Below are 27,716 nucleotides of genomic sequence, written 5' to 3' on the forward strand. Positions count from 1 at the left end.
ATATATAGTTAGTTCTGCAGTTTAACATAATTTCTTGTCGTCAAAATCAGCATAAGTAGAACAGTGTTTCCAACAACAAATAAGGGGAAACAAAAACCAAAATACTCAACACAAAAGATGCAATTTAAGAGCAACCACAGGATTACTCAAAGCAATGTTGTTGAATTTCAGGATACCGTCCAGATTACATCATTGTAAAAATATACAAAACTTTGTTTGGCATTGGGTCGGGGGAGGCTAGAAATTTTTTATCATGGTTGCACGATATTATTAAATAATAAAATCACAAAGAACACAAGCAAGGAGCAATAATCGCCAAATTGGTTATTGTTGCTTTCATGAACATAAACCAAATGTTCCGTGTCAAAAGACTTTTCCTTCCTGAATCTAAATCCAAAAAAGGATCATGAGGGGATCCGTTAGCAATTTACCACTTTGTTACAGTTCAGGACAGTACAAAAAGGAAAATCCTTCTCTTTTGTCTATTAAATGAAAAAAAAAACTAAATAAGAGATGAGAGAAAAGGAATATGAATAAAAATGTGTGTAGCAGTTATTGTTAGAATTCATCTGTCCCACATCAGCCACAGAGCTTGAGAACAAGCCCTTTAAATATAATTACTCCACTCTAACTAACACCGAGGCCTTTTGGATAAAAACCCCACACCTGACGGATTGAACATGTGGCCAAGTGGGGACAGTATCGGTGTTGTTAGAGTGGGCCCATGACCCGTCTACCTGAAATTTAAGATGGTATAAGAGCCAGGGGACGGGTTCGTACATCCACGTGAACGGATGGATTCCCTTTGGCCCCACGCAAATGGGTGAACCCTGACATGGCTCCACGTAGGCCAAAAGATGCCACGTGCATTGGCCCAACGTGAACGGGTGAGCCCCAGCTTGGGCTTGGCTCTATGTGGTTGCGGATGTGTAGAACTTCACGTGTGACCCATAAAATAAGGTCTCACGTGCGGGGGAGTATTAGAATTTCTGTCCCACATCATCCACAGAAAGCTTGAGAACATGCCCTTTAAATAGAATTACCCATTGAGCAGAGACAGGAGAAATAAAAGCTTTAGAAGGCACTACTATTTTTTTATTTTTTTTTCATGTTTCAATTTGTTTTTCAATTCAATTGTCAATGCTATTTGCTTTTTACTAACCTATGTTTGTTGTTTTTTATAGTATACGAACATAAAAAAGCCTCCAAACCTCCAAAGAAACCAGCAAGATTCTTTAAAAAAAATCACAAGAGAGAAACTCTGCAGGTTTTGAAAATCGCTGTGAGCAGAGTTACTGAGCTGCTTAGGTTCCTTTCCTCCTTCAACAAACATCCAGGTTTTTTTTTTTTTTTTTCCACATTTTACCCTTCTCAGATTCAATCTTTGAGATTTCCGAATTTTTGAGCTTTCAATTTTGTGTGGGGTTGAGAATTTGGATTAATTCTAGGGTGCTTTAGATTTTGGCCCTTACAATTCATTATTTCTAGATAAAAACCCATCTATCTTTAAAGATCCAGTTTAAGTCCTAATTTAAAATTTGCAAACATATAGGAACACTATTGACCTATTAATGCAATTTATTTACACTCATGCCACTCATACTTTATGGTCCCTTTTTCAAATTCCTAAATTTATGCCAAATTAAAAGTAGTAGAAAAAGTGAAATAAAATGAAAAAGTGTTTGCATTAACCGTATCTATGTTAAACTAGAAAAGTAGTTTTTTTTTTTCGTGATATATTTTGTAGCAATTTTATCCATATTAATTGGTAGGTAAATTAGTTTGTTCCAATTATTTAAAAAAAAAATACTACACCTATATTATATATTTTGAATCAAATAACATTCCTCTAACTTGTAGGTAAATTATTTTATATGTATTGTTATATATGTTAGACACGTTTTATTGTTGTATAAACATGAGTGGAACATAATATTGTTGATTTTATACATCAAACTGCATTTCTTTTGTTATAGGTAAATTATTTTCCATGTACAAGTACTTATGTTAGGCAAGTTTAGTTGTTGGTACCTACACCCATGGTATAATTGGTGTAGGTAAATTATTGGAAATTAATTTGTAGTTAGATAATGAACATTTTGCATCATTGGAAATGAACATTTCAAAGAGTAGGTAGGTAAATTAATTTGTTCTAATTATATAAAAAAAATTACACGACACCTAGTTATATTTAATTTTTCCAATTATTAAAAAAATTTATGCTACACCCAACCAAATAACATTTCTATAACTTGTAGGTAAATTATTTTCCATGTATTGTTAGATATGTTAGGCACGTTTTATTGTTTTATAAACATGGGTGTAACATAGTATTTTTAATACTATGCATCGAACTACATTCCTTCTTAATATAGGTAAATTATTTTCCATGTAATTAGTACATATGTTAGGCACGTTTTTTTGTCGGTATATTATTTTGCATCATTGTAAAAAAGAGATATTATATTATACCCATGGTATAATTGTTGTAGGTAAATTAATTTGCATGTAGATAATGAAATACAATGTTCTAATATATTAATAAAAAGGGATAAATTCAAAAGTATTCAAGAGTAGGGTGAAAAAACTAAATCGAATAGTTTTATGAAAATTCAAAACCTTTCTAAAAAATTAATATGCAATAAATTTTTAACATTAATGTCTTTTTTTTTTCTTGTTGCAAAATCATTTACTATTTCCTTACAATTAATTGTCTACATCAAGTATGTAATAGGGGTATTTTAGGCATGTGAAAAATGTAAAATGTGTGAATTAATATGAAGTTAATGAATTTGCTTATGTGGATCCTAGTCATTGGGTTTTCTTTGAGTAAAAAAGTTATGTAGGGTTTTATATAAAGAAAATTGAGTTTGAAGGCCTAAAGTCATATTTTCACTTAATTCTATGATGTTTTAAATTATTCTTGATTGATTGGGTTTAGGGGGAGGGAGGGGAAGGAGCAGAGAGAAGCAGAAGAGACGAGGCGGAAGATGGAGGAAGGAGAGTGGAGAGAAGAGAGAGAAACAGGCTGGGTCTTGTTTAGGGATGGGCAAAATACTCATGGTTTGGGAACCGTGGTTACCCGTTCATTTAAAATTCACAGTTATGGTTATGGGTAACCGTTTAGATGAACAAACGGTTATGAGTATAACCGTTTATCCGTGAAATTTAAATGGACGGTTATGGGTATTACCCGCGATTATAACGGGTATTCATTTACCTCTTTAATTTAATATAGATAAAATTAAAAACTAAATTTTCTATCTCTCTGCCAGACTCAGAGTCTCAAACGCTTTATCCCCCACTCATCTCTCCCCCACCGCCGCCCTCTCTCTCATCTCTGCCTCTTATCTATCTCTCCTCGCTGCCTTCCTCCCCTTGGCCTTGCCCTAAGTTCTGCTGCTCGTCCATGGTCACCTCCATATCAAATACAAAGAGAGAAAAAGTTGTAGAGAGAGAAGGGATTAACAATTGGAAATTGAATTAATATTTTTTTGTGTGTGAATTATGTACATTATTATTATTATTATTATTATTATTTTGAAATTGGAAATTTCAGGGTTTGTGTTATTTAAAATTCTGGAGTTTGCAAAGAGAAAAATGAAAGAGTAAGCAGCGCAATGAGCGTTTGTTTTTATAGCGAAGGAGAGAAGGGGACAGTGAGAGAGGAAGGTTGAATAGGAAAGTTTCGGAAAGTACCCGCCCCGATTATTTGGAGCCCAAACCTACCGTTCCTGGCGTCTGTTGGGTTTAGCAGAAAAATATCGTTCGTAAATTATTATTTCAATTATTGGAATTGTATGAGGACTTAAATTATTAACATAGGAAAACACATGCTAAAATGTACCTATAATGATGTTTAATTGTCAGATAATGACAAATTTTTCTTTGTAATTTTCAAGTTGTTAAAGAAAACATGTAGACGGGTGAAAATGGGTAAATGGGTGAAAAAAGGATAAACGGGTTCAAAAATGGGTAAACGGGTAAATGGTTATGGTTAAATAGGTACACAGTTATGAGTATAACCGTTTATGCAATTACCCAATGGGTAAATGGTTATACGGGTATGAACATAAATGGTTATGGGTAAATAACCATGGTTACCTACCCACCATAATCGTTGCCCATCCCTAGTCTTGGAGTTTTGTTGGGGTTTTGTTTGAATTTGGGGAATTATCATTGATAGATAGCATAACTCTTAAATTTCAGGTAGACGGGTCATGGGCCCACTCCAACAACACTGATACTGTCCCTACTTGGTCACCTACTCAATCCGTCAGGCATGGGGTTTTTATCCAAAAGGCCTTGGTATTAGTTAGAGTGGGGTAATTCTATATAAAGGGCTTGTTCTCAAGCTCTATGGCTGATGTGGGATATAGGAATTCTAACATTCCCCCACACGTGAGACCCTATTTTATGGGTCACACGTGGAGTTCCACACATAGGCAACCATGTAGAGCCAAGCCGAGGCTCAGCCGTTCGCACTGGGCCAATTCACCTGACATCTTTTGGCCTACATGGAGTCATGTCAGGGCTCGCTCATTTGCGCGGGGCCAAAAGGGACTCACCCGTTCACATGGATGTACAGACCTATCCCCTGGCTCTGATACCATCTTAAATTTCAGGTAGACGGGTCATGGGCCCACTCCAACAACACCAATATTATCCCCACTTGGCCACCTGCTCAATCCGTCAAGTGTGAGGTTTTAATACAAAAGGCCTCGGTGATAGTTAGAGTGGGGTAATTCTATTTAAAGGGCTTGTTCTCAAGCCTTTTGGCCAATGTGGGACAGAGGAATTCTAACACTCCCCCGCATGTGAGACCCCATTTTATGGGTCACACGTGAAGTTCCACACATCGGCAACCACGTGAAGTCAAGTCGGGGCTCACTCGTTCACGCGGGGCCAATGGGGACCCACCCATTCACGTGGCATCTCTTGGCCTACGTGGAGCCAATTTAGAGCTCACCCATTCCCGTAAGGTCAAGGGGGACCCACCTGTCCACATGAATGTACGGGCTCATCCTCTAGTTCTGATACCATCTTAAATATCAGGTAGACGGGTCAAGGGCCCACTCCAACAACACCGATACTGTCCCTACTTGACCACCTACTCAATCCGTCAGGTGTGGGGTTTTAATACAAAAAGCTTCAGTATTAGTTAGAGTGGGGTAATTCTATTTAAAGAGCTTGTTCTCAAGCCTTCTGTGGCTGATGAGGAACAGAGGAATTCTAACAGGGATTGATCATGACATCTAGCAACTAATAATATATGCATTCTCTAACCTAAGAATGAAATAAGAACATACAGTTTTGTGAGCTGCAGAGCCACCATACTTCTGCGCAAGATGCTCTGGTGCATATTCTTTCGAGCCGCACCAGTCATGCTATCAGGATTACACAACAATAATTATTCGAAGATTAGAAAGAAATTATATAAGGTTTATTATTTACTTTAATCCTTTTTTTTTTCATCTTGCCTGAATTATTTTCCCTGGATTACAAGTGACAACTGCCTCTTTTGTAGAGAAATGGATTTTCTGCTTGTCTTGACATTGTTCTGACTTTTAATCAAAGTAAAACTCAAAGACAAATAGAGACATGCTTATTTTCGTTCACGAAACTATCCAGAGGGGTGATAAGAGAAATTTTGCAAGTTAATTCATACATGATTTCTAGTTCACATAACTAAAAATTATTGTAGACAACCAACAACATCAAAAGAGATTAGCTTGTTAAACCGGTTGTATTTTTATATTTTCATTTTCATGTACTAGCAAGGAAACGATAATATATTCCAAAATTAGCAGCTTATAGAGAAATATAAATATTGTTTTCAAAGAATTAATATGATTGCAAGTGTAATAGTTCCATATATAGTGAGATTGGAGAAATGATGGAAGACGCACCGAGATTTGAGGTCCATAGGTTGAGAAGAGTCCATAGCACTGATCTATATGTTGATATTTGCACAAATCTACAGGTCAAGTTTTTAAACAAAGAATCGATTTATTAGCAATTGCGACATTCATTATTTGTAAAAACAAAGTTGTTGATTCACATATAAACAAATGAAAGCAATCGAAAAAGAAAAGCTTACCACAAGCTGGCTTAATCCAAGCTCGAAATGAGCTTACCATAGGCTAGCTTAATCCAAGCTCGAAATGATAGCAGATTTGAAATTGTATTAACACTGTGTTTGAAAGATGTAAAAATGGTATCACAAAAAATTAACATTAGTGAGAACAGATAGGTTAGAAAACACAATCAAACAATTGGTATTTGGCGGCAAAACTTAAAAACCAAAAATGCACTTTAACGCCCTAGAGAGAACATAATTGTAAGCAAAACGTAGAATATTGAAAGAATATTGAGACAGTCACGAAATAAGTTTATTGGTTTGCTAATATTTGATTTACTAGGTTCCAAGTTTGTCTCAATTTATCATTTTCTGTTAAACTGAAAGTGTAAACATTTAGGTACTCACCAAGAAAAAAACAATTAATTGATGCTAAATACAAAACCGGCTGACCTTGAAATATAAACCAGAGAAACTAATTGAAATAATCAAATCCCAAATTCAATTTCAAAGGTAGATAAGAGTCATGCAAAGGTGTGGCAGATGACTATAGACCATAATGAAGCTACTTTTACAGTTATTTACTTCCTTACATGATAAATACGGTCTAGCTAAGCTTCTATACCTTTTTAGTAGGAATTAATCTTAATTTATTCAGGTTAAATATATCTTATTTATGTAGTTAAGACGGGTGCATTCAAGTCCCGCAGTAACGCATAGGCATATTTTCTCATTAACTCTGCTTCCAAGGCATCCACCTGACAAACAACAGCATTCGGCAATTCCAAAGGGAGTCCTTCTGAAAGTCCTTAAAACAACTCAATCAAAATGAACGTAGAATGAAAGTCAAATGTAAAATCAAAATGAATGTAGAATCAAAATAAAACATTGGATATAACACTATAGAGTCTAAAAACTGAAAGGGTTAAAATAGTCCAACTTCGAACTGATTACCAAGTATAGGTTGAGTGGCGAAATTTGTGAAGTGTAAGATTGTGAATTTAGGACAATATATTGAATACCAGTATACCATTCAAATAGAAGGAGATCGAAACCAAAAAAGAGAAAGAAAAAACAGTCCGTAACAAAACTAATACAAAATTGACCCTGCAAAACTGTTAATATATTAAAAACTAAATGTTTCAACAAACTATATACTTCAGCAAAAACCCCAAAATTAGAACACCAGCGTTTCCTGAAAGCAAAAAATAATGAAATCAGACAGCCACACATAGCATCCGAGCACACAAAAAAACCCCCAAAATTATAAAAAGAAAATTCAAACACAAAATCCATCTGTAAATCGAAAACAACCAAAAAAAAAAAATGGAATGGTGGCACATTTAGCATTGGGGCTTCAGAAACTATTTAGTCATAACTTATCACCTTTTACTACTGATGGTATGTATGTAACTTTAGTTTTTTAGCACCGTCCTTAGTAATTTGAATTGTAAGCTTGTTGTTTGATGTATGTTGTTTGTTTGCTCTCTGAAATAAGAAGTTATTTGATTTTGCTTGCTCTCTGAAATAAGTTCTTTGATTTGATTAAATGTTGTTTGATTGTGTACAAGAGCTGCTGTTTGAAAAAGAATCCACCATTGCCAAGGATATTTGGATTTTTGTTTTTGCTTGTTGTTGCTGCCAATATCAAGAGACCAATGCATATTTCCTTTAATGCTATTTGAATATTTCTTTTTGCTTCTTGTTGTTGCTACTGCTGCCAATATCAGGATGACTTTTTTGTTTGTTGATTGACCAATGCATATTTCTTTTAATTGTCTCTTTTTGTTGACTTGGTGCCACTAACTAAAGACATTTGCATTAAAAAGGATATATGTTGTATGCAACTTTATATACTTAGTTTTAGAAGATGTATTTGAATGCATGATAATTTGGTGTTCAAATAATTTAGTATTCAGAATCGTAAACCGGCAAGAACTGAATCGGAACCAGTATAAACCGAACCATACGACTCCAGTAATAAATTTAAGCAGAACCGCACCAAATTGAACCGTTGATATTTTTCGGTTTCAATTTAGGAGTGGAATTGCACCAAACCACACCATGCTCACCCCTAATGGTCACAAAAAATTTCGAAATAACGATTCAATCGGTTTTTTTTTTTTTTTTTCTTTCTTTCTTCTGTCTATAATTTCTGGTCTCGGTTCAGTTTCCTGTTTGGGTGGTAACAAAATCATGAGTAGAGTTATGGTACTTAAGCTGGATTTTCTAGTAAACCAAACAGGAAATTAACAAACTCAAAACAATAGTAAGTCTTGTGGTTCTTTCCATCCGCTCGACTTCGGTGGTCAAGAAAGATCTGTTCTAAAATTAGAATTGAATAAGCTTCAGGATGATGATGTTTTACCTTTTAATTGTACTCTGTGCATTGCAGTCACGGCACTTCATGATTTTTACCAGGCCCTTAACAACCCATCAGTGCTGAAGGGGTGGCAATCGGATGGTGGGGATCCTTGTGAAGAGTCATGGGATGGAGTTTCATGTGCTGGTTCCTCTGTGATATACCTGTATGTAATGCAACTCTTCCATTCACCATATTATTAACTATGTAAATATTGTTTCTTTGATCACCTTAACATTGTTGCAGCAAACTTCGTAGTCTGACCCGTTTTGGATATATTCCTGAGGAGCTCCATACGCTGTTCAATTTAAAGCACCTGTAAGCGACAGTTTTGCTGTTTTTTTTATTTAATTGACGTACGGTTGTGGAATCGCAATTGTTGCTGAATCTTAATTTTCATCTGGGTTCTTCTTCTTAAAGGGATGTTAGCTCCAATAACTTTGTGGGTGCAATTCCTAATGCATTACCCTTTATAGGTTGGATCATTTTTGTGAACCATTACTTTTTCGATAATTTTAAGGATTCTATGCAGAAATCTGGCATGCAACAATATGGTGGAAAACATCCCCTACTCCTTGCCTCTCGGTCTTCAATATTTGTGAGTTCAATATTCCCTGACTGCTGCCTAATCGAGTCTATTACTGGTTTTGGATCATGATTAGCCATAAAACTGAAATGCTCCTTTATTTTAGGAATCTAAGCCACAATTTGTTATCCGGACCTGTTGGGGATGCATTTACTGGTCTGCGGAATTTAAGACAACTGTATGCTTCTTCTACACCTTTCAGATTTGAAGTAGATACTTTTTCAATGTTTGATTTGAATCTTCCAACAAGGACTCAAGGACTCCTTATTGACAGAGATTTGGACAGATAGACAAGCAAGCTCGAAGCAGTGCTGTTACTCCAAGCTGAAGGTGGTCTTCAATTGTCTGACTCTATGGCTCAAGTACTATTAATCCAAACTGAAGATATGGTTGGTTGTTAACATAGTGCTGTTAATCCAAATTGAAAGTGTGTTAACGAAGTTGGGGATGTTAGTGTCTTTTTAAAGGTTTAAGTGGGTTTCACGTAGAGTAATAATTTATGCAATGTAGTTTTGTGTGTTAAGTTGAAGGTCCTCTCTATCAGTTGTAGAACACCTTATATTTATAGTAGTAATGCATTTTCCATGTTGTAGAGTTTTTCTTCCCGTTAGTAACTATTTGCCAGAAATAATATTCTCAAACAATCCCACGGATTGCATCATTCTCAGACTTATGATTATGCCAAGGCCTATCTCCATATGATTGTCTACCACCATCTGGCCATATCACTTTCTAAGACTCTTAAAACCATCTTTAAACGAGATATCAAATTTTAACATAAATTTAAAATTTGACACCCTACGTTATATTTTAACATCTTCTAAATTTTGATCTCTACTCAAGATATCAAATTAAAGTATTATTTTATGGGAAGACTGATGAATAAAAGCGCTTATCCCGCACGCCCACAAAATATGATTGCACACATATTACTCCTTATGTGCAGACTGTCCTCGTTACCCTTGAATTTTATTATGCTTTTTAATATTTAGCATGAATAGTTGTTCGGTAAATTTAAAAGTGGTTGTTCATTTTACGAACAAAAAAAAACTCTTTTATAGAGTACGTTAAAAAGGGATTTTTTTTTTTTTAATTTTGAATTTTGAATTTTTCTCTTTAAAATAGATATTTGGTTATTTTACAGCGTCTATTGAAGATGCTCTAAGTCCAACTCTATTTCACAAGGGTCATGTTTAGAGAAACAAATTATGTTGTTGACGCTAAAAACAAATTTGGGTCATAATGTTAAGATTGTGCATTAATGGGTTAGAACCATTTCTATTGATGTTATGAGGTATTTTTTAGTTTGGTTTTATTGAATTATGTTATGAGAGACTCAATATAAAAACAAAATCTATAATGTTTATGAACACTTTTGGACGTTCAAAATTTTTTATAATGTTCAAGAGTATAAAATATTCCAAAAAATTAACCGGATGAGATTTATAATAGAAAACAAAAAACCAAAATGTAACAATTAAAAAGACTAAAATATTCGATATTAATTAATCTTTCTAGAACCCAAGACTTTGGGCTTGTGCTCGGCCTAGCCCAGTACTCTAGCAAACCCCGAGAAGTGGCTCCCGCGAAGAAACGAAACAAACGGCTTTGTGCCTACGTGGACTCCGGCTACTCAACGACTCGTCAAGACATTCCCCTCTCTCTCTCACTCTCTGCAACCTCCAGAGCACACATTCTCTCTCTCTCTCTCTCTCTCTCCCTCTGTGTGCCCGCTGCTTCCTCCGCAGGTTCATCTACAAACCTAGTTTTTCTGTATTTCAATTCACCGCTCCGACGTCGTTTTCGTCTCTAGATATGTATACTTGATTTGCTTTTCGGTCAATTTTACTTTCTTTCTCTTCACACTTTCCATTCCGTTTGGTTGCCGAGAAGGTGCAGGAAAACGAATGAAAGTTCATTTCACTTTGTTCACGTTTCTCTGACGATTTTCTTTACGATTGAATGCTGCAGTTGCATTCTTCGAGAATATGGCTGCCAAACGGAGTATGCGCGTGTGCTTCGCCGTGGTTTTCATCTCGTTGGTTCTGGTTACAGGCACCGGAGCATTTACCGACCCGCCTGACGGTAAATCTTGATCTTCTCTTCCGATCGTTCCTTTTCTTGCTGATTTTCTTGGCGTTATATAGTCTTTTCAATGTGAAAGTTGATGAAGTTTGTTGTTTTGGGGGGCGTTATCTCATGTTTCGTTACCGGGAAAGTGTAGGAAAATTGGAGAAAGGATTAGGGAGATAGGAAAGAATCCGAACCTATAAGCTTTCTGTTATTCAGGGCGATTAGATTAAGGTCTGGAAATTTCTACATTTTCCCGTAATTTCTTCTGGATATAAAATTGGGGCCAACGTTTTGGCGGGAAAATAAATAGAACCGTCGTTTGTGGAAACGACTTGTCGTTTTTATACTGTAGAAAAAGTAGCAGTCTTTGTTCTACTTCTTTGCAGAGTAGTGTGGTCACTAAAGTAAAAATCGAAATTCCTGTTTGGGTGCTAAGAAAATGATGAAATTTATTTCGGAATAGAATCATGGTTCTTAAGCTAGAATTTCTAGGGAACCAAACAAGAAATTTACCTTATAATTATACTTTGTGCATTGCAGTCACGGCTCTTCATGATTTTTACCGGGCCCTTAACAACCCACAGGTGCTGAAGGGGTGGCGATCGGATGGTGGGGATCCTTGTGAAGAGTCATGGGATGGAGTTTCATGTTCTGGTTCCTCTGTGATATACCTGTATGTAATGCAACTCTTCCATTCACTATATTATTAGCTGTGTACAAAACTTAATATTTCTTTGATCACCTTAATAATATTGCAGCAAACTTCGTAGTCTGAATCTTTCTGGATATCTTCCTGAGGAGCTCTATAATCTGTTCAATTTAAAGCAACTGTAAGTGATACTGATTGATCATTTTGTGCTCCTTTTACTTTGTGTACACAACTGTTGCTGAAACGTAATTTTCATCTGGTTTCTTCTTCTTAAAGGGATGTCAGTTCCAATAACATTGTGGGTGAAATTCCCTATGTCTTGCCCCCTAATGCCACCCATATGTAAGTATGATATTAATTCATTGCCATACCATTTTTTTAGTAAAATTCCACAAATTTGGATCGTTTTATCTCTACACTTCCTTCTAATTTTTATAATTCTGCACCTGTAGAAATCTGGCATGCAACTATTTGACCCAAAATTTTCCCCATTCTTTACCTACCATGAAAAGTCTCCAACATTTGTGAGTAGCTTCTTCCAGACTGTTATCTTACTGGTTTATGGGTTCTTGGTTATTATGCGATAAGCTGAAATGTTCCGTTCTTCCAGGAATCTAAGCCACAATTTGTTATCGGGACCTGTTGGCAATGTATTTACAAGCCTACAGAATTTAAGAGAACTGTACGTTTCTTTTCATATAGTTCTTATAATGTTGGATTCTAATTTCTAAGTGAGGTTGAGATAAGGTTACCTTTGATTCTCTGCGTTGATGGTGGAATAAAATATGACAGTATACAAGAGTTCCCCTACTTTTTGTTTTCTGTATTGGCATATCAGAGGTTTTGACTTTTCTTTTATCTTAAATGAAGAGAATCAGAGCATAATTCTCATTGGATAAAATTGTAATCTGTTTGATATTTAAAATATTGTCATTGGACAATATCCGTTTCTTATTTGTAAGTTTGATTTATGCAGTGATTTGTCATACAATAACTTCACTGGAGATCTACCAAGTTCTTTTGGTTCCATGACTAATCTCACTGCATTGTGAGTTTTCGTTCCTTTCCCCCCGCTTGCAGTGTTTTAGGGCTTGGTATAATGTGTTTCTATAGTTACATGTCCATGGGTGCATCTGCAGGTTCTTGCAGAATAACAAATTCACTGGATCAGTTGCTTTCCTAGCTGAGCTTCCACTAACTGATCTGTAGGTTTCTGCCTACCTGCCTTTAGCAGCGTTTTGCATTTAGTTGATCTTTTTTCTTGATTTCTTGCTTGCACATTTTCTGTTGGCAGGAACATACAAGATAATTATTTCAGCGGCATCATTCCAAATCATTTTCAGTCCATACCAAATTTATGGTAAGTGATCGGTTGTGATAACGTCCTTATTTGCCTGCAAGGGAAAAAAACTGAACATTGTTGGTTTGATTTCCTTTCAGGATTGGGGGTAATAGTTTTCATGTAGGGGGTAACTCTCCACCTTGGGATTTTCCTCTGGAAACCCAGGCAAGTTCTGTCATACAAAACATTCCTGCACCCCCAGCCACTCATTCAAGTTCCACTGAGAAGAATCCCCCTACGAAATTAGGTGGACACAAGAAGAAAAGGATGAGCCCTGGAGGAATAGCATTTTTGGTTGGTGGAGGCACTCTAGTGGCATCATGTGTGGCACTTTACATGGCAGTTCGCATTAATCAATTGCGTGCACAGAAACTTATAACCTTGGGGGGAAGTAACAGCTCAAGGAATTCTCTCTCAATAAGAACCACTGCCAGAGGTAAACTCTCACTCGCTTCCATAGTGATAATGATTATGATGTTTAAGTAAACAACTTAAGTATGCACACACACCCACAGAGAAACGTAGATGAAACATCAAATTTACGAAATAATTCAACTGTTAAGACTCAATCTTAGAAGTTCACAATATTTACCTGATAACATATTGTATCATCTCACTGATTAGTTATCATTTTAGCTTTAAAAGTGAAAACTTAGGTGACAGTGTCATCCGTATAATCAACATGGTGTTTTCATCTGAATGTTAAAATAGACATTAGACTCTCATTTGAACTTGTTTTAATCCATTTCCTGTGTTTTAATCTTTCTTTTTGTTCTTCTAATTTTTGTTTCCTCCTTTGGTTACAGATGGTTCTTCTATTGCAGAAGAAAGCCCATCAATGCTTCCCTTCAGGTCACCCATGCTACTTCCAAGGCGACTGCCTCCGGTTTACCATAGCAGACTGGAGAAAAATACTAGAAGAAAATGTTTCTCTGATAAATACAAATACCCAATGAGAGCAAAACTTTACACTCTGGCAGAGCTTCAATTAGCTACAAACAGCTTTAGTGAAGAGAACTTTCTGGGCGAAGGATCTCTTGGTTCGGTTTACAAAGCTGTGCTTCCTGATGGCCAGGTATAAACCTGAAATAACCTTTGAATAGTTATTTCCACTTATAGAAACAGTAAATTCCTATCTCATGAGAATCCTTCGACTGTTATTTCTTTATTGCAGACGTTGGCTGTGAAGCACATCAACATTGTAGGATTGTCTTTTAATGAAGAGGAACAATTCTTGGATGTCATATGGATTGCTTTGCGTTTGAGACACCCAAACATAGTACCACTTGTTGGTTATTGCATAGAGCATGGACAGCATCTTGTTGTCTACGAGTATGTTAAAAATTTATCCCTTGATGATGCTCTTCACAGTGATGCTTACAAGCCTCTGTCCTGGGGCCTCCGTCTCCAGATTGCTCTTGGTGTTGCTCAAGCTTTGGAGTAAGTATTCTATATTTTTCTCCCAACAAGTTCATATGTCCTAATGAAAAGTGGATTTTAATCACAATATACCTACAAACTTAAAGACTTCCTTATTCCAAGGGAGCAATTGATCCCTTCACTGTTAGGGAAAATGTAGATATCCTCGTTAGTGATTTGTATTGGTTATTTTTCATTTCAGCCATCTGCACTCTACATTCTCACCTCCAGTTGCTCATAGAAACTTGAAGAGTGCCAATATCCTACTTGATGAAGAACTTGCTCCTCGAATCTGTGACTGCGGACTTGCAATTTTGAGGCCACTAACAAGCAATAGACTCAAGCTAAAGGTATATCTATACTTTCATAAACCAGTTCTATTTTCCACTAGAGACCATCATTGAAAGTTATCTACTACTGATAAAACAATTGGTAATAAACCGGAACCAAAAGACAGCTTTAAATTCTCATTGATATCTGATGCAAACAGACTTCGGAAGATGCTATTGGTGACTCTGGCTATATTGCACCGGAGCATGGCCAACCGGGAATTGATAACACAAAGTGTGACATCTATGCCTTTGGAGTGTTGCTTTTGGAGCTATTAACAGGAAGGAAACCTTTTGACAAGTATGTATGGTTCATGCCCCTTTTTTTTCTCAGTTCTTAAAGTTATTCTTGTCATGTTTCTTGATCATGAACATATTCTGCTCGTTTATCGTTGTATAGTTCAAGACCAAGGGAGGAGCAATCACTGGTGAAATGGGCTTCATTTCGGCTTCATGACGTTGAGAGTCTGGCTGTGATGATCGATCCAGGCATTAAAAGGACATTTCCCTCCAAGAATCTCTCCCAGTTTGCAGACATTGTCTCCCTCTGTATCCAGGTAGAAAGCATATACCTTAAATTATGCATTGAGATAATCTCTGTCGCCTTAGGGAAGTCGGAAAAGAACAAAGGATTCTAATGCTCTTATTATTACTTAAACTATCACTTAAAAGCTGTGTTCCTGAAACTGTTTAATCATTCAGATTTGAAGAAATGGTTTTGTTTTAAGCTGCTTACGAACTCTGAACGCGGCTTAACTTGTATGTGAACATGAACAGCCTGTGAAGGAATTCCGACCGCCAATGTCTGAAGTTGTGGGATCACTAACAAGACTAGTAGAGAAACACAATGCCATGGGGAAAGGCAATGGCGCAGCTGACCCGTTCGAAAGATCATTCCATTCAACTAACAGCCAGTTCATGGGCTCACCTACAGTGAGCTATTTGTCCATTTGACAAAGCCAGCCAGTGGTACTGATCGGTACACACGCACAAACCAAAGCTACAGCATCGATCGAGATGTTTGCCAAGGCATTCTTTTCATGGTTGGCATATTTGGATGGCAATATTTACCATGAGAAAGCATATTGTCATGTTCAATGATTCTTTGAGATTTCTAAAGACATTTTCTTTTGAAGTTGAAGCAAAAAAAGGGAACCATGACCGGAAAAATGTAACCCGAGACGGGGATAACCCTGTGTATTATCCAATTTGGGCAAAGACGGAGAGAAAATAAGATTTCATTTCCTTTTCTGCACACCTAAAACGTTTCACCGCAACAAATTACACTAATAATATGAGACAGGTGCACCGGGAATTTGAATCTCATGTCATATTGTAAGCACTATGAACAAGGGCAGGCACGGATATGAAAACAACGAAGCAGTTAAAAGGGCATTGACTCTCTCCAGCTATTAACAGGCCTTCCATCAAGTTCCATGAATGAAAGAGAAGAAGTGAATCCTTATGCACTAAGGCCGCTAGTCAAAAGGGTATTGATCTCTCCAATTATATTAACAGGTCTCCCATCAAACATCGATGAAAGGGTGCTTTCACACAGTTTCTTCAGTTCACGGGTTTTTGTAAGTGCAGCTTCCTGCCATTGAATCACCGGGAGTCAGTACTTTGTGCAAAAAATTCAAACCGAAAATAACAAACAAAGTGAGCAAGTGAAAGGGAGAAGAGTTGACACTTTTCCACGTGACATGAACTGAACTTGATAGAGGTATTGATTGTTAGTTTACGCAGAACATAAAGGAATACAACCAGTAATTAAACACGATAATTAAGCCTGTTTAATCGGTCTTGTAGTTAGGATTGACTAGTCTTGATATGAACTTGAAATGACGCGATACAACACAAAAACACATGAGTCTACTGCCTGGGACCAGCAACTGGATAACGGAAATTTTAAGGGAAAATTGAAAAACAGAATTCAGCGTGATCTGCATTAAATACTTACTTCCTAAACAGTGGTGATACGATGAAGTGCTAAGATCCACTTGTCAATTAATGATGCTAATAAGCATGCGAGTCCATTGTGATTTAAAATAGTGGGAGCTAATAACTAGAGTTTCTAAATTTTGATAACCTTTCTGGTTTTTGGAAACAAATTTGATAACCTTTAAATGTTAACAAGGATTTAAAGTACAAGCGTATTTTTTTGAACTCTGCATCAAAGAGTCAAACCTGAAAAAAAACCCAAAATTTCAAAATACACCTAGCTTGAAGCAAACATTTATCTGCCGAAAGCTTTAAGCCTTCTGTTTCATTTAACTTCTCGAGTATGGACATATTCAGAACGTAGAAGTAAATACTCAACTAAACAGCTACAACTCTGCACATACGTGTGCATGATCGCACACACAGGGAGAAGCATGGCTTCTGATAGGGGAAGAGGCATAGAAGTCAGACAGCATAAACCAACAGATTGTAGTGTAAGCTATCTTTCATCAAAATTAAGGAGAAGGGAGGAGGAGGAAACAGACAGAAAGATCACAATTATAACATCAGACAAAAAAATATATATGAGTATAACCTGAAAAGTTAAAACTCACGGAGATTATCAAAAGCTATCAAAAACAGGTCACCTGCTTAGGCCAGGAAGAAGATAACGAGTTCTGCAGTTCCATGCGTTTGCCAGCTATGCCATTCAAACTCTCTTTCAACTTAACTTCATGGTGCTTCTTTGCTTCCAATGAGCTCACTAATCTGTCTAGAAACCTGAAATTGAGGTTGACATAAATTAATCCTTCTACTTGAGTTCACCGACCAGAAACACAAGAAAAAATTTGGAGTTGAGTAGTTACATTTTATAGTTTAAGGATAAAGGTAAGGCTACTTAAGTATAAATTAACACGCTTAATATTATAGCTACAGCAGAAGAGAAATGTAACCTGTACCCACTCATTAAGACCATTTACAAAATAAAAGTATCTGAAATACAACTAGCCAATTGTATAAAATTGCAACAAGTAGACTAAAACCTTAAGAAGAAACAGCAAAAATATCTGAGGGTATAAAGGATCTTACATATGTAAGTAACACACAATTAGAGGTAACCATGCAAAGAAAGGATAAAAATAAGATCATACAAGTACATTATCCCGATTTATCACCTAATTATGTCATGCTAGACAAAAACGTACATACTAGATGCTAATATATACAGATTGTCTTTTTGCCACACAAATTGTCTGTTTGCCACACAAACTTAGCAGGAAACTTTGTTCAAGTTAACTAAATACTGTCACTCTTTCTGCTTTTCGAAACAGTTGGATTTTTTATTGGAAGCTCAAGGTATACATACCTAACAAGTTCGGAAAAGCCACAAATCCAGTCAAAATATTTGGTATTACCTTTTGGAGTTGAGAATCATAATCAAGTCCCGTGTCTTCCTATTCGTCAGCAGGGAAATAGCCAAGGAAACTTCAGATAGCATTGTCTCAATAGCATCATGAGCATATTGTTGCAGCACAAAGGGGGCAGCTGCCTGGACTTGATGTTGCAAGGACAAAGTATCCTCATTCTTTAACTCAACTAACCGCTGATTTAAAAAGGCTTTGACCTGATAGTAGAATATCAATAGAGAACATCAATTCATGGGAGGGAAGCTCCATGATGAGACCAAAAAAAAAAAACAAAATGGTGCAAATAAATCCAACGCAGGTATATGACAAATTTGTTATAAACAGACCTCATTCAGATCATCAAGAATCTTGTTCCTATACTCCGTCTCCAAAAGTTGGCTCCTGCCTTCATGGATTTCAGTTGTTTGAGTTGAAGTATCAAGAGCAGATGTTTGATTGTCCACTATTACATTTGACAAATTGAGACCATCAATCACATTAACCTGAGGAGTTTCAACACTAATATCCCAAGATATCTCTGACACAGAGGCCTCTGGGATCAGATCAGATTTTACAGCTTCGTTTGAAGAACTCTGCACCTCACTTGCATTAACCATTTCGTACGGACCCAAACCATTACCAGTATCATCTGTTTCCTCCACCGTATCCACCGTACCAATATCCCAATCAATCTGAGAACTTTCCACAGAAAAATCCCAATCTATATTATCTTCATTTATTTCTACATCCACCGCCACATTGTTTATCTCATTGTTGCTTGATTGAACATTCCCGGAATCAACAACCTCTGAGCCCACAGGGACATTCAATGATGGAGGATGTTCACGTAAATTTTTCAAGTTTGTCAACACAGCCAAAGATTTCTGTGATCACATTCACAAATAAGAGAATTGATTTATCATATTAGTAACACTGATCTCAACTTCATCAACATCAAGCAGATAAAAATCATTATTTCCTTACATCCTTTTCTGTGTGAGCATCTCTGACAAAGTTAGAATAATACTCCATTGCTCCCGACACAGAATCACCATTTAACACTTCCATGATCCTACTAAATGTGCTTGGAAGTGACTTTGCTGTCTCTAAAAGTTCCAACCTCACGTTTTTTCCCTAAAGAAAGAATACGACAGGCAGATACAATTATACATCAACTTTAAGAGGGAAAACTAGAAAACCAAGTCAGAAAACCATGAGTTGTGGGGTCTACAATATAACCTGCAGTCCAAGCTCTTGGCAAGCCTCTACATACTTGGCTACTGATAAAGCTGCACTTCTCTTGATATCGGCTTCCTTGTGGTCTAGTTCTGCTAATTGTTGCTGAATCTTTTGCACCTGCTTCTTCTGATATGGACTTGATAACACAGGCAAAAGAAATCGATACAAATCACATTCACAACAATGAAATGCTATTAATATCTACCCAAGAAATAAATAAACATCATTAAACTATTCTTATCATGAACCAAGCAGCCAATGGCAATACGAATACCACCTACTTACATCTCATAGTTCACATTTTGCACCATTATTTGAGCAGCCTCGCCGAGATATACATAATCCTTCTCAAACGAACGTACAATCGATTCCCAAGCACCCTGCCCAAACAAAACATAAAAACAAAAAGATTCAACATTGCAAGTAAAGTAGGTGAATTTACATAGGAAATGCACTTAAAGAGAGAGTCAAAGGTCTCACAGCAGCACCCGATAGCCGGCCGAAAATATTCCGACTTTCTGGAGCTGACTTCACAAGAATGTCATATATTTGTTTGGCCTCTAAGTACCCAATTCCTGAAAATACCATTCCAGTTGACAACTTAAACCGAAAATTACAAATTTTTACAGAACCCAATGCAAATTTAAAATCATTTAAAATCACAATTAACACGGATTAAGTTTGAAAAACCAACCATCCGATTCCAAGCTATGGAAGTAGGGATCGATATCTTTGGGAAGAGAAGCAAATTCCTTTGAAATTCGAGCCCTCACCGCCGCCAATCGTTTCCTCCAATCTCCGGGTATTCTCTTCCGATCAACGAGCCATTCTTCAATTCAATCCCAACGTATTAAATTATCAAAACCAAATTAAAATTTTGAAAAAAATTGAATTGTGATGGCCTTGTGTACCTCCGAGACGAGAAAAGGTGATGTCGATTGGGAGCTTTCCAATGTCGTCGGGGGTCGGCATTTTCCGGGAAAAGCAGTTTGTTTTCTCAGAATCTCAGGTTTGTTTGTGATTTGAGAACGAAGGGAGTGATGGACTGAAAGTCTGAAAACGGTGCATGAGGTTTTATGGATTAACGGGTCGGGCCATGGTGAACGAATTAGTTTTAATTAACATAGTCATGAGCCCGCCAAGAAAAACATCAAGGATTAAATATTGGTCCTACAAAATCATCCTGAAATTTGAAATTAATAGACATGATCTTTAAGATTGTCAACCATCATTTATTTTTGGTTATTTTATAAAAAATTATAGTAAATAATGATCAAAATGATAAAAATATCCTCAATTTGACAAACAATAAGCCAAAATGATTTGACAAAAAAATTGAGAGTATTTTTATCATTTTATTCTTATTTCATGTAGATTTTTTATGGAATAACCAAAATGATTGATAATGGACAATCTCATAAACCACTGTGAACACGGAAAATTCCTGAAAACGAGAGACAGGATAACGTGTACAAAATAATATTTTTTGTTTGTTTGATTTTGGGGTTACGATCTCTCAAATTTGGTCCTCTGGTTTGATCTCCGTAAGATGTAGATTTGTTGATCCAAGGGCCGTCGAGGCTTGATCTTGGATGAACAGTTGTAAGTTTTTTCAAGGGCCTTCGGGGCTTGATTTTGAAGGTTGATGGATGAGCGGATCTTCAAGGGCTTTTGGGCTTGATCTTGAAGAACGGTTGGTTTTCTTCAAGGGCCGTCGAGGCTTGATCTTGAATGAACAGTTGGTTTTCTTCAAGGACTTTTGGGCTTGATCTTGAAGAATAGATGTGTGGATTTGTTTGTTGATCCAAGGGGCCGTCGGGGCTTGATCTAAGGATGAACAGTTGATGAATGGATCTTCAAGGGGCGTTGGGCTTGATCTTGAAAGATGGGTGTATGGGTTTGTTGAGGTTGTTAATCCAAAGGGCCGTTAGGGCTTGATCTTAGGATGAACGGATGATGAACGATGAACACTTTCTTCAAGGGCCGTCGGGGCTTGATCTTGAATAATGGTTGTGTGGATTTCTTCAAGGGCTTTTGGGCTTGATCTTGAAGGTTGATGGATGAGCGAATCTTCAAGGGCTTTTAGGCTTAATCTTGAAGAACGATTGGATGTGTGGATTTGTTGAGGTTGTTGATCCAAAGGGCCGTTGGGGCTTGATCTTAGGATGAACGATGAACACTTTCTTCAAGGGCCGTCGGGGCTTGATCTTGAATAATGGTTGTGTGGATTTCTTCAAGGGCTTTTGGGCTTGATCTTGAAGGTTGATGGATGAACGGATCTTCAAGGGCTTTTGGGCTTAATCTTGAAGAACGATTGGATGTGTAGATTTGTTGAGGTTGTTGATCCAAAGGGCCGTTGGGGCTTGATCTTAGGATGAACGATGAACACTTTCTTCAAGGGTCGTCGGGGCTTGATCTTGAATAATGGTTGTGTGGATTTCTTCAAGGGCTTTTGGGCTTGATCTTGAAGGAGGATTTGACGAAGAACGAAGAGTGCTTTCTTGATCCTTCGGGATTTTCTTGAGAGCTTTAGAACTTTAAGGCTTCAAGGTTTTGGTGTTTGGGTTTGTGGATGAGTTGTTGATCCAAAGGGCCGTCGGAGCTTGATCTAAGGATGAACAGTTGATGAATGATGAACACTTTCTTCAAGGGCTGTCGGGGCTTGATCTTGAGTTGGTGGAAGTTCTTCAAGGGTCGTCGGGGCTTGATCTTGAAGGAGGATTTGACGAAGAATGAAGAGTGCTTTCTCCATTCTTCGGGATTCTTGGGAATTTGGGGGTTGGATGCTTGAGAGCTTTAGAGTTTCAAAGCTTCAAGGATTTTGGATGTGTGGAGAGTATTCTCTTCCATTTTGGGAGTAGAGAAATGTATTTGTGAATTGGTGTTGGTGTGAATTGGTTTGTGCTGTTGATCCAAAGGACCGTTGGGGCTTGATCTTAGGATGAACGATGAACACTTTCTTCTAGGGCCGTCGGGGCTTGATCTTGAGTTGGTGGAAGTTCTTCAAGGGTCGTCGGGGCTTGATCTTGAAGGAGGATTTAACGAAGAACGAATAGTGCTTTCTCCATTCTTCGGGATTCTTGGGAATTTGGGGGTTGGATGCTTGAGAGCTTTAGAGTTTCAAAGTGTTGGAAATATGCCCTGAAAGTCAATCTTTGGAAGAAACCTTTCAGGACAATGAATTGATGTATATATGACTCTTATACATCGGAAGGCAAAGATACTAATTAGGACTATCTCAAAGAACAAAATATGTCCTAAATAGTGAATCCATGGACAATGGATCAATGGAAGAAGTAACCTAATGATGTTAGATTACAGAGACCTTCTTCTCATAACCATCATGTCCAAAAAGGTTCCTGGTCATAAGGATTGTCGGAGGGATACTGACAATCCATAGACTGGTACATACTATGTCCGCTTCAATTGGAAGGATGGAAAGTCTCATCCCATTCGTGTAGCGACACTAAGACAAGCATGTAGGTGCTCATTAAGGGAATGAGTTCATTGAACACAATCAAACGAGAGTACTTGCATGGAGGTCTACTCACATGTCAAGCAAGTAACTCTAATGGTTGGAATAATGTAAGTAATCCTTTGACCTGAGGCATCGTCGTTGTCTTGTGGTTAAGTACTTAATCTTTGATTATGTTAAAGTCATTCCATACGCGAGTGTCCAAGGCATCGTTGGGGTTAAGCCACTTAGCCATGAAGGCAAGTGAATGCGCAACAAGGAATCTCTAATCCTCGATAAGAAAGGATGAATACTCTAAGATATGATTCGGGAATCTTCGGCCGAAGTATCGAGCGTAATAAAGGAAAGCGTTCCTATACGTCTCAAATGAATCGTATAAGAAGGAATAATCACATTAGGGGTTTGACATTATAAATTCCATACCCTAGTGATGTGATTGAGAGTATTGTTTTAGAGAATGATCGAATTACATTGTAATTCCAACTGAATAGGTTCTCCGAATAAACTTCTACATTAGCTTGGGTAGCCATGATATATGTTTAGATGTCACTCATGGCTTGTGAGTTCTTCTAGATGATTAAATGTAGTCATCAAAGAAGAAGGTGAATTAAAAGTAAGTTTTAATTCACTAAGTGGATGGATTAAATATAATCAATTGGATTGGTGCCAATCACCTCACTGCCTTGCTAATTAGAACCTAAAAGATTGTTCACCAATACACTCTTGTAGTGAGTAACTAATGGATGATGGAAATAATTAATTGGATTAATTAAGTGTTTTGATTAATTTAGAAAGTCTAAAAGAAATCATAAAAGCGATAAAGATCGTTTTGGGCTTAAAGAAACGTTCGGGTTTAATTAGGCTCATTGGGCCAAAACCCATTGGGCTTTTATTCAAGCATTGGATGACTTGAAATAATTAAAAGGCCAAAGCCCAAACCAAACACAAAGGGCCGGCCAAAGAGAGGGAGAGAGAAGGTCAATTGTTGACTTGTTTCTTTATGTAATAAAAGGAACATAATAATGAAAGAAGAGTTAGTGTGTTTAGATTATTCAAAACACAAAAGAGAAGAGAATATCAAACTCTCTCTAGCAACAAGGGCCGGCCACCATGGGGGAGTTTTTAGCTAATCATTTCATCACCCCTTTGGTTATTCCTTCATCCTTCTCACTACACTAGTGGGTGAGGATCTTTAGAGGTTTTCAATTTTGGAAACTTGAAGAGGACCTAGGAGCACTCATTCTCAACAAAGTGGAGGAGGCAAGGAGGGAGGCTAGGCTCAAGGAGTTCAAGGAGCAAAGAGCTTGGAGGTGGTCAATCCTTGGTCTAAGATCTAGATCAAGAGGTATAAAACTACTCCTAAACTTTGTTCTTCAATGAATTGTTTTTTATGCATCATATATAAACCTATGCATCTTGAAGGGGATTTGCATGACTATAGCTTTGATAAAATGTATGACATGCTTCCGTTGCTTTCGTATATAAATTTTGAATTGTATATGCATGCTAGTCACTAGAAATCCCACATGAATCTCATAGATTTCCCTTCAAGTGGTATCATGAGCCAAAGGTTTATATTTGATGTGTCCTTTTGGATTTTATGCATATGGGTATTAATTTTATGTTTGACATATTAGTTCTTCATTCAAAGTATGTTTATCTTTTGTTTTTCAAATGTTGAAAAATTGTGAATCAATAGTTGAAAAGATATGTATGCAAAAGGTGTTTTGGATGCATGAATGAAGAGTGAGTTTAGAACAATTTTTTGGGGTTTTGAATCATAGGGAGGGCACGGCATAAGGGGATTTTTTGGCTATGTGTTTGTGTTTTGTTTTGAACCTCACACACACACTTTGAAGCTAGAAAAATGTGTTCTTGAAGTTCTTGATTATGTTCTTGGTGTTCATGGTTTTGTTTTTTGAAAATAGTTTTATTTAAGTTCATAAATTGTTTTATGGATTTGGATGATATTCTTATCATCAATATTTATTACAAGGTTTTTTCAATCCTAGACTTCTTTAGGATATTTTAAAACTTTTTCCCTAATTTTTCTTAAAGCAAAATCAAGTGCAAGCATAATTTGAATTCTTTTTCTTCTTTATGTTGAAATAATGCAAGGTGGGTGAGACCTACCCACTTCCCCCCTCATTTGGCCGGCCAACTCAAGTGGTTTTCCCACTTGAGGGTTCTTTTGTAATCATGAAAAGTTTGATATTACTTTTAGTATTTATGGTTTGACCCCTAACTTTTTCATATTTGCATTTAGACCCCTACTATTTAAAAATTGAAATGTTTGATTTTAATTTTGTTTAATGTTTAAACTCATCATTGAATTATGCCCATATGCACTAAATCTAATTGTTTATATGTTGCATTCCATTTGATTATTTAATATGATTAAGTAGTTAGAAAATGGGTGACTATGGACTTATGCCTTAAACGATAATTGAGCTATGAGATAAGGCGCTAAAATCAAATTGTTTGAACCTTGGGAATGTGTTTTAATTACTGTTTCAATTGGACCTTGTCACGTTTCGACATTAATCTATCTCTCCCTCTTAGTATGTGTAATTTGTAGGAATTTGTACAAATCGGTTTGTAATTCTTATTACTTCTTAATCTCTTTTAGTTAGTTGATTCCCTCTAGTGCTAGACTAGAGTTTCTTTAACTATTGGTAAGGAGACATAACTAAAAGAGGGTTTTGACATGAGATTCAAGATTAAATGGGTCCAACGCCCTAATAAGCAATGAATGATTGTCTTTCATTTCTAATGGCTCAATGAAAATGTTTTAATTGGATGGAAAAGCACGTAATTAAAATGACACAACCTCCCCGAGATCTTATTCAACAATGTTGGCTCGTTGTTGCAATAACCAAATAAGTCCATGGTCATCCAAGAGCCTAAGATAACTATAAAGTCCAATTTCAAAGGATTGCAAAAACCGTAGTAGTAGTAGTTACTTCCAATATTTGAAAAATTCGTTTTTGATATTGATTTGTTTTTCTCAAAACAAATAGTGGGAGTATCATACGCTACTAAACTATAATGATTTCAATTAGTAGTTATATATATCTCCAATATTTTGAAAAATGTTTTGATATTGATTTGTTTTATGAAAACGAATAGTGGGGATATCATATGCTACTAATTTCATTAACTTTGGACTAGTAGTTGTAATAGGACAATTTATTTGAATATGTTTAAATAAATAAAATTGATGAGACCTTAAAATCCCTCAACCAACAAAGAATATTAAGTTGATAAACGAGAAATGTTTTGAACATTTCTTCGTAGGCCTTCCACCGTGGTGGGCTCCAATCGTTTGTGACTCATGCACCGACTTCACCCTATAATGGGGAAGTACAAAGTATGGGCTTACATCCAGGAGGAGTCCATAAACATATGATGAGGTGAGTGTAGACAACGAGTATGACCAACATGATATAATTCTGAGGTTGTGCTTGAACCTCTACATAAACTAAGCATGGTGGGAATAACTTAACTAAGTGCAATGGTGCCAACATGATATAATTCTGAGGCATTCATTCTCTAGAGGCCAAACTAGATGGGCAATTACAAGAGTTGTAAATGAATAAAGTGTTATTCTCTCATCATTATTTTTGCTAACCAACATGATATAATTCTGAGGTGGGCTTGGTAATGGTGAGTCTCCCATACCCCGCTAAGAGTTCAACATAACTCTCGGATTCTATTTGAGGGATATGGAATTTGCCAAAAATGGTGGGTGGTGTCATTCAGTTCAAAGACCCGAATCGTGTGACTTAATCAACAATCAAACTAATTTATTTTATTGTTTATGTATTTAGATATGGTTGGAAGCACATTCGCGAAAATACTCGACAAACATTGCCTAGAGGGGCACAATTTCCCATCATGGTATCGTAATGTCAAGATTCTCCTAACATTGGAGAAGATTATTTACGTACTTGATAAGCCTCTTCCTGACATACCTCTTGGCCCTGAGGCCACAGAGGATGAACGTGCTAAGTATGACAAGCACGTTGAGGATGATATACAAGCCAAGTGCTATCTGTTGGCTTCCATGAATGAGGAGCTACAGAGACAGCACGAGGGCATGGACAGTGCATTTTCCATAATACTCCATCTTACGGAGTTATATGGTGAAGGGACGCGCAACCGTCGCTTTAACACTGTTTGTGAACTTGTGAAGACCAAGATGGTCAAAGGGGCTCCAGTGCATCAACATGTACTGAAGATGATAGGATTCATAGAACAACTGGAGAACCTAGGTACTCCACTTGACGGGGAATTGGCCCAGGACTTTATATTGGCTTCTTTTCCTGATTCATTTTCGCAGTTCGTAATGAACTACAACATGAATAAGATGGATCATACTCTCTCTGAGTTACTAAACATGTTAGTAACTGCTGAGAAAACTATGATGAAAGAGAACGTTGTAGGGACTTCTGCAGTAGCCTACAACAAGCCATCCTCTTTCAAGTCTATGCCGCAAGGCAAAGGAAAGGAGAAGAAGTCACCCACTCTTAAGCCGAAAGAGGGAGTGAAGAAAAAGAAGGCAATGGAGCCCAAGGGGGCTTGCCACCACTGTGGAAAGGAGGGGCATTGGAAGAGGAATTGCAGGTTATACCTTGCAACTCTTAAGGACAAGCCACAAGGTATGGTTTATGTTCTCATCTTCAATTCTAATTGTTAGATCTTCTAAATATTTATATTTGATATAAAGTGCTAATCACTTGTATAATTGTATATAGGTGGAGGAGCTAAGTAGAAGAGGAACAAGCAAATAAAAGAGTGGAGAAGGGTTCAGTCA

The 27,716-nt window shown here is 36.9% G+C and overlaps 3 protein-coding genes and 1 long non-coding RNA gene across 5 annotated transcripts; 3 read left to right on the forward strand and 1 right to left on the reverse strand.

Moving 5' to 3' along the window:
• Nucleotides 1–1,087: 1,087 nt before the first annotated feature.
• On the forward strand, nucleotides 1,088–8,759 carry LOC125470808. The gene is made up of 3 exons (XR_007253198.1): nucleotides 1,088–1,337; nucleotides 8,501–8,607; nucleotides 8,688–8,759. It is a non-coding gene; the product is annotated as an uncharacterized LOC125470808 (long non-coding RNA).
• Nucleotides 8,760–11,015: 2,256 nt separating this feature from the next.
• On the forward strand, nucleotides 11,016–15,915 carry LOC103959571 (protein STRUBBELIG-RECEPTOR FAMILY 2-like). The gene is made up of 16 exons (XM_018650432.2): nucleotides 11,016–11,112; nucleotides 11,641–11,773; nucleotides 11,859–11,930; nucleotides 12,026–12,091; nucleotides 12,202–12,273; nucleotides 12,360–12,431; nucleotides 12,726–12,797; nucleotides 12,889–12,954; nucleotides 13,044–13,109; nucleotides 13,190–13,527; nucleotides 13,898–14,166; nucleotides 14,266–14,531; nucleotides 14,713–14,860; nucleotides 15,001–15,140; nucleotides 15,240–15,396; nucleotides 15,617–15,915. Exons 1-16 carry the CDS (start codon nucleotides 11,016–11,018, stop codon nucleotides 15,791–15,793), a joined length of 2,211 nt encoding a protein of 736 aa, XP_018505948.2. The 3' UTR covers nucleotides 15,794–15,915.
• Nucleotides 15,916–16,061: 146 nt separating this feature from the next.
• Nucleotides 16,062–20,498, reverse strand: LOC103959170 (CDK5RAP3-like protein). 2 transcript variants are annotated; one of them, XM_048570601.1, is made up of 10 exons: nucleotides 20,337–20,498; nucleotides 20,120–20,254; nucleotides 19,906–20,000; nucleotides 19,711–19,805; nucleotides 19,426–19,561; nucleotides 19,171–19,320; nucleotides 18,534–19,070; nucleotides 18,196–18,404; nucleotides 17,428–17,560; nucleotides 16,062–16,433 (listed from the first exon to the last, which is right to left on the reverse strand). In XM_048570601.1, the coding sequence occupies exons 1-10, from the start codon at nucleotides 20,395–20,397 to the stop codon at nucleotides 16,302–16,304; spliced, it is 1,683 nt and encodes a 560-aa protein (XP_048426558.1). In that variant the 5' UTR covers nucleotides 20,398–20,498; the 3' UTR covers nucleotides 16,062–16,301. The 2 variants fall into 2 exon arrangements, with proteins under 2 accessions (XP_048426558.1, XP_048426559.1); XM_048570602.1 differs by lacking the exon at nucleotides 20,337–20,498 and having other exon boundaries at nucleotides 19,906–20,025; nucleotides 20,120–20,259.
• Nucleotides 20,499–24,212: 3,714 nt separating this feature from the next.
• LOC125470829 lies at nucleotides 24,213–27,450 on the forward strand. Its single transcript, XM_048570495.1, has 3 exons — nucleotides 24,213–24,245; nucleotides 26,731–27,356; nucleotides 27,400–27,450. The coding sequence occupies exons 2-3, from the start codon at nucleotides 26,733–26,735 to the stop codon at nucleotides 27,448–27,450; spliced, it is 675 nt and encodes a 224-aa protein (XP_048426452.1). The 5' UTR covers nucleotides 24,213–24,245; nucleotides 26,731–26,732.
• Nucleotides 27,451–27,716: the final 266 nt, after the last annotated feature.

The sequence above is a fragment of a genome, unplaced genomic scaffold (assembly GCF_019419815.1).
Source record: "Pyrus x bretschneideri cultivar Hongxiangsu unplaced genomic scaffold, Pyrus_bretschneideri_v1 Contig53, whole genome shotgun sequence".
Taxonomy (NCBI): domain Eukaryota; kingdom Viridiplantae; phylum Streptophyta; class Magnoliopsida; order Rosales; family Rosaceae; genus Pyrus; species Pyrus x bretschneideri.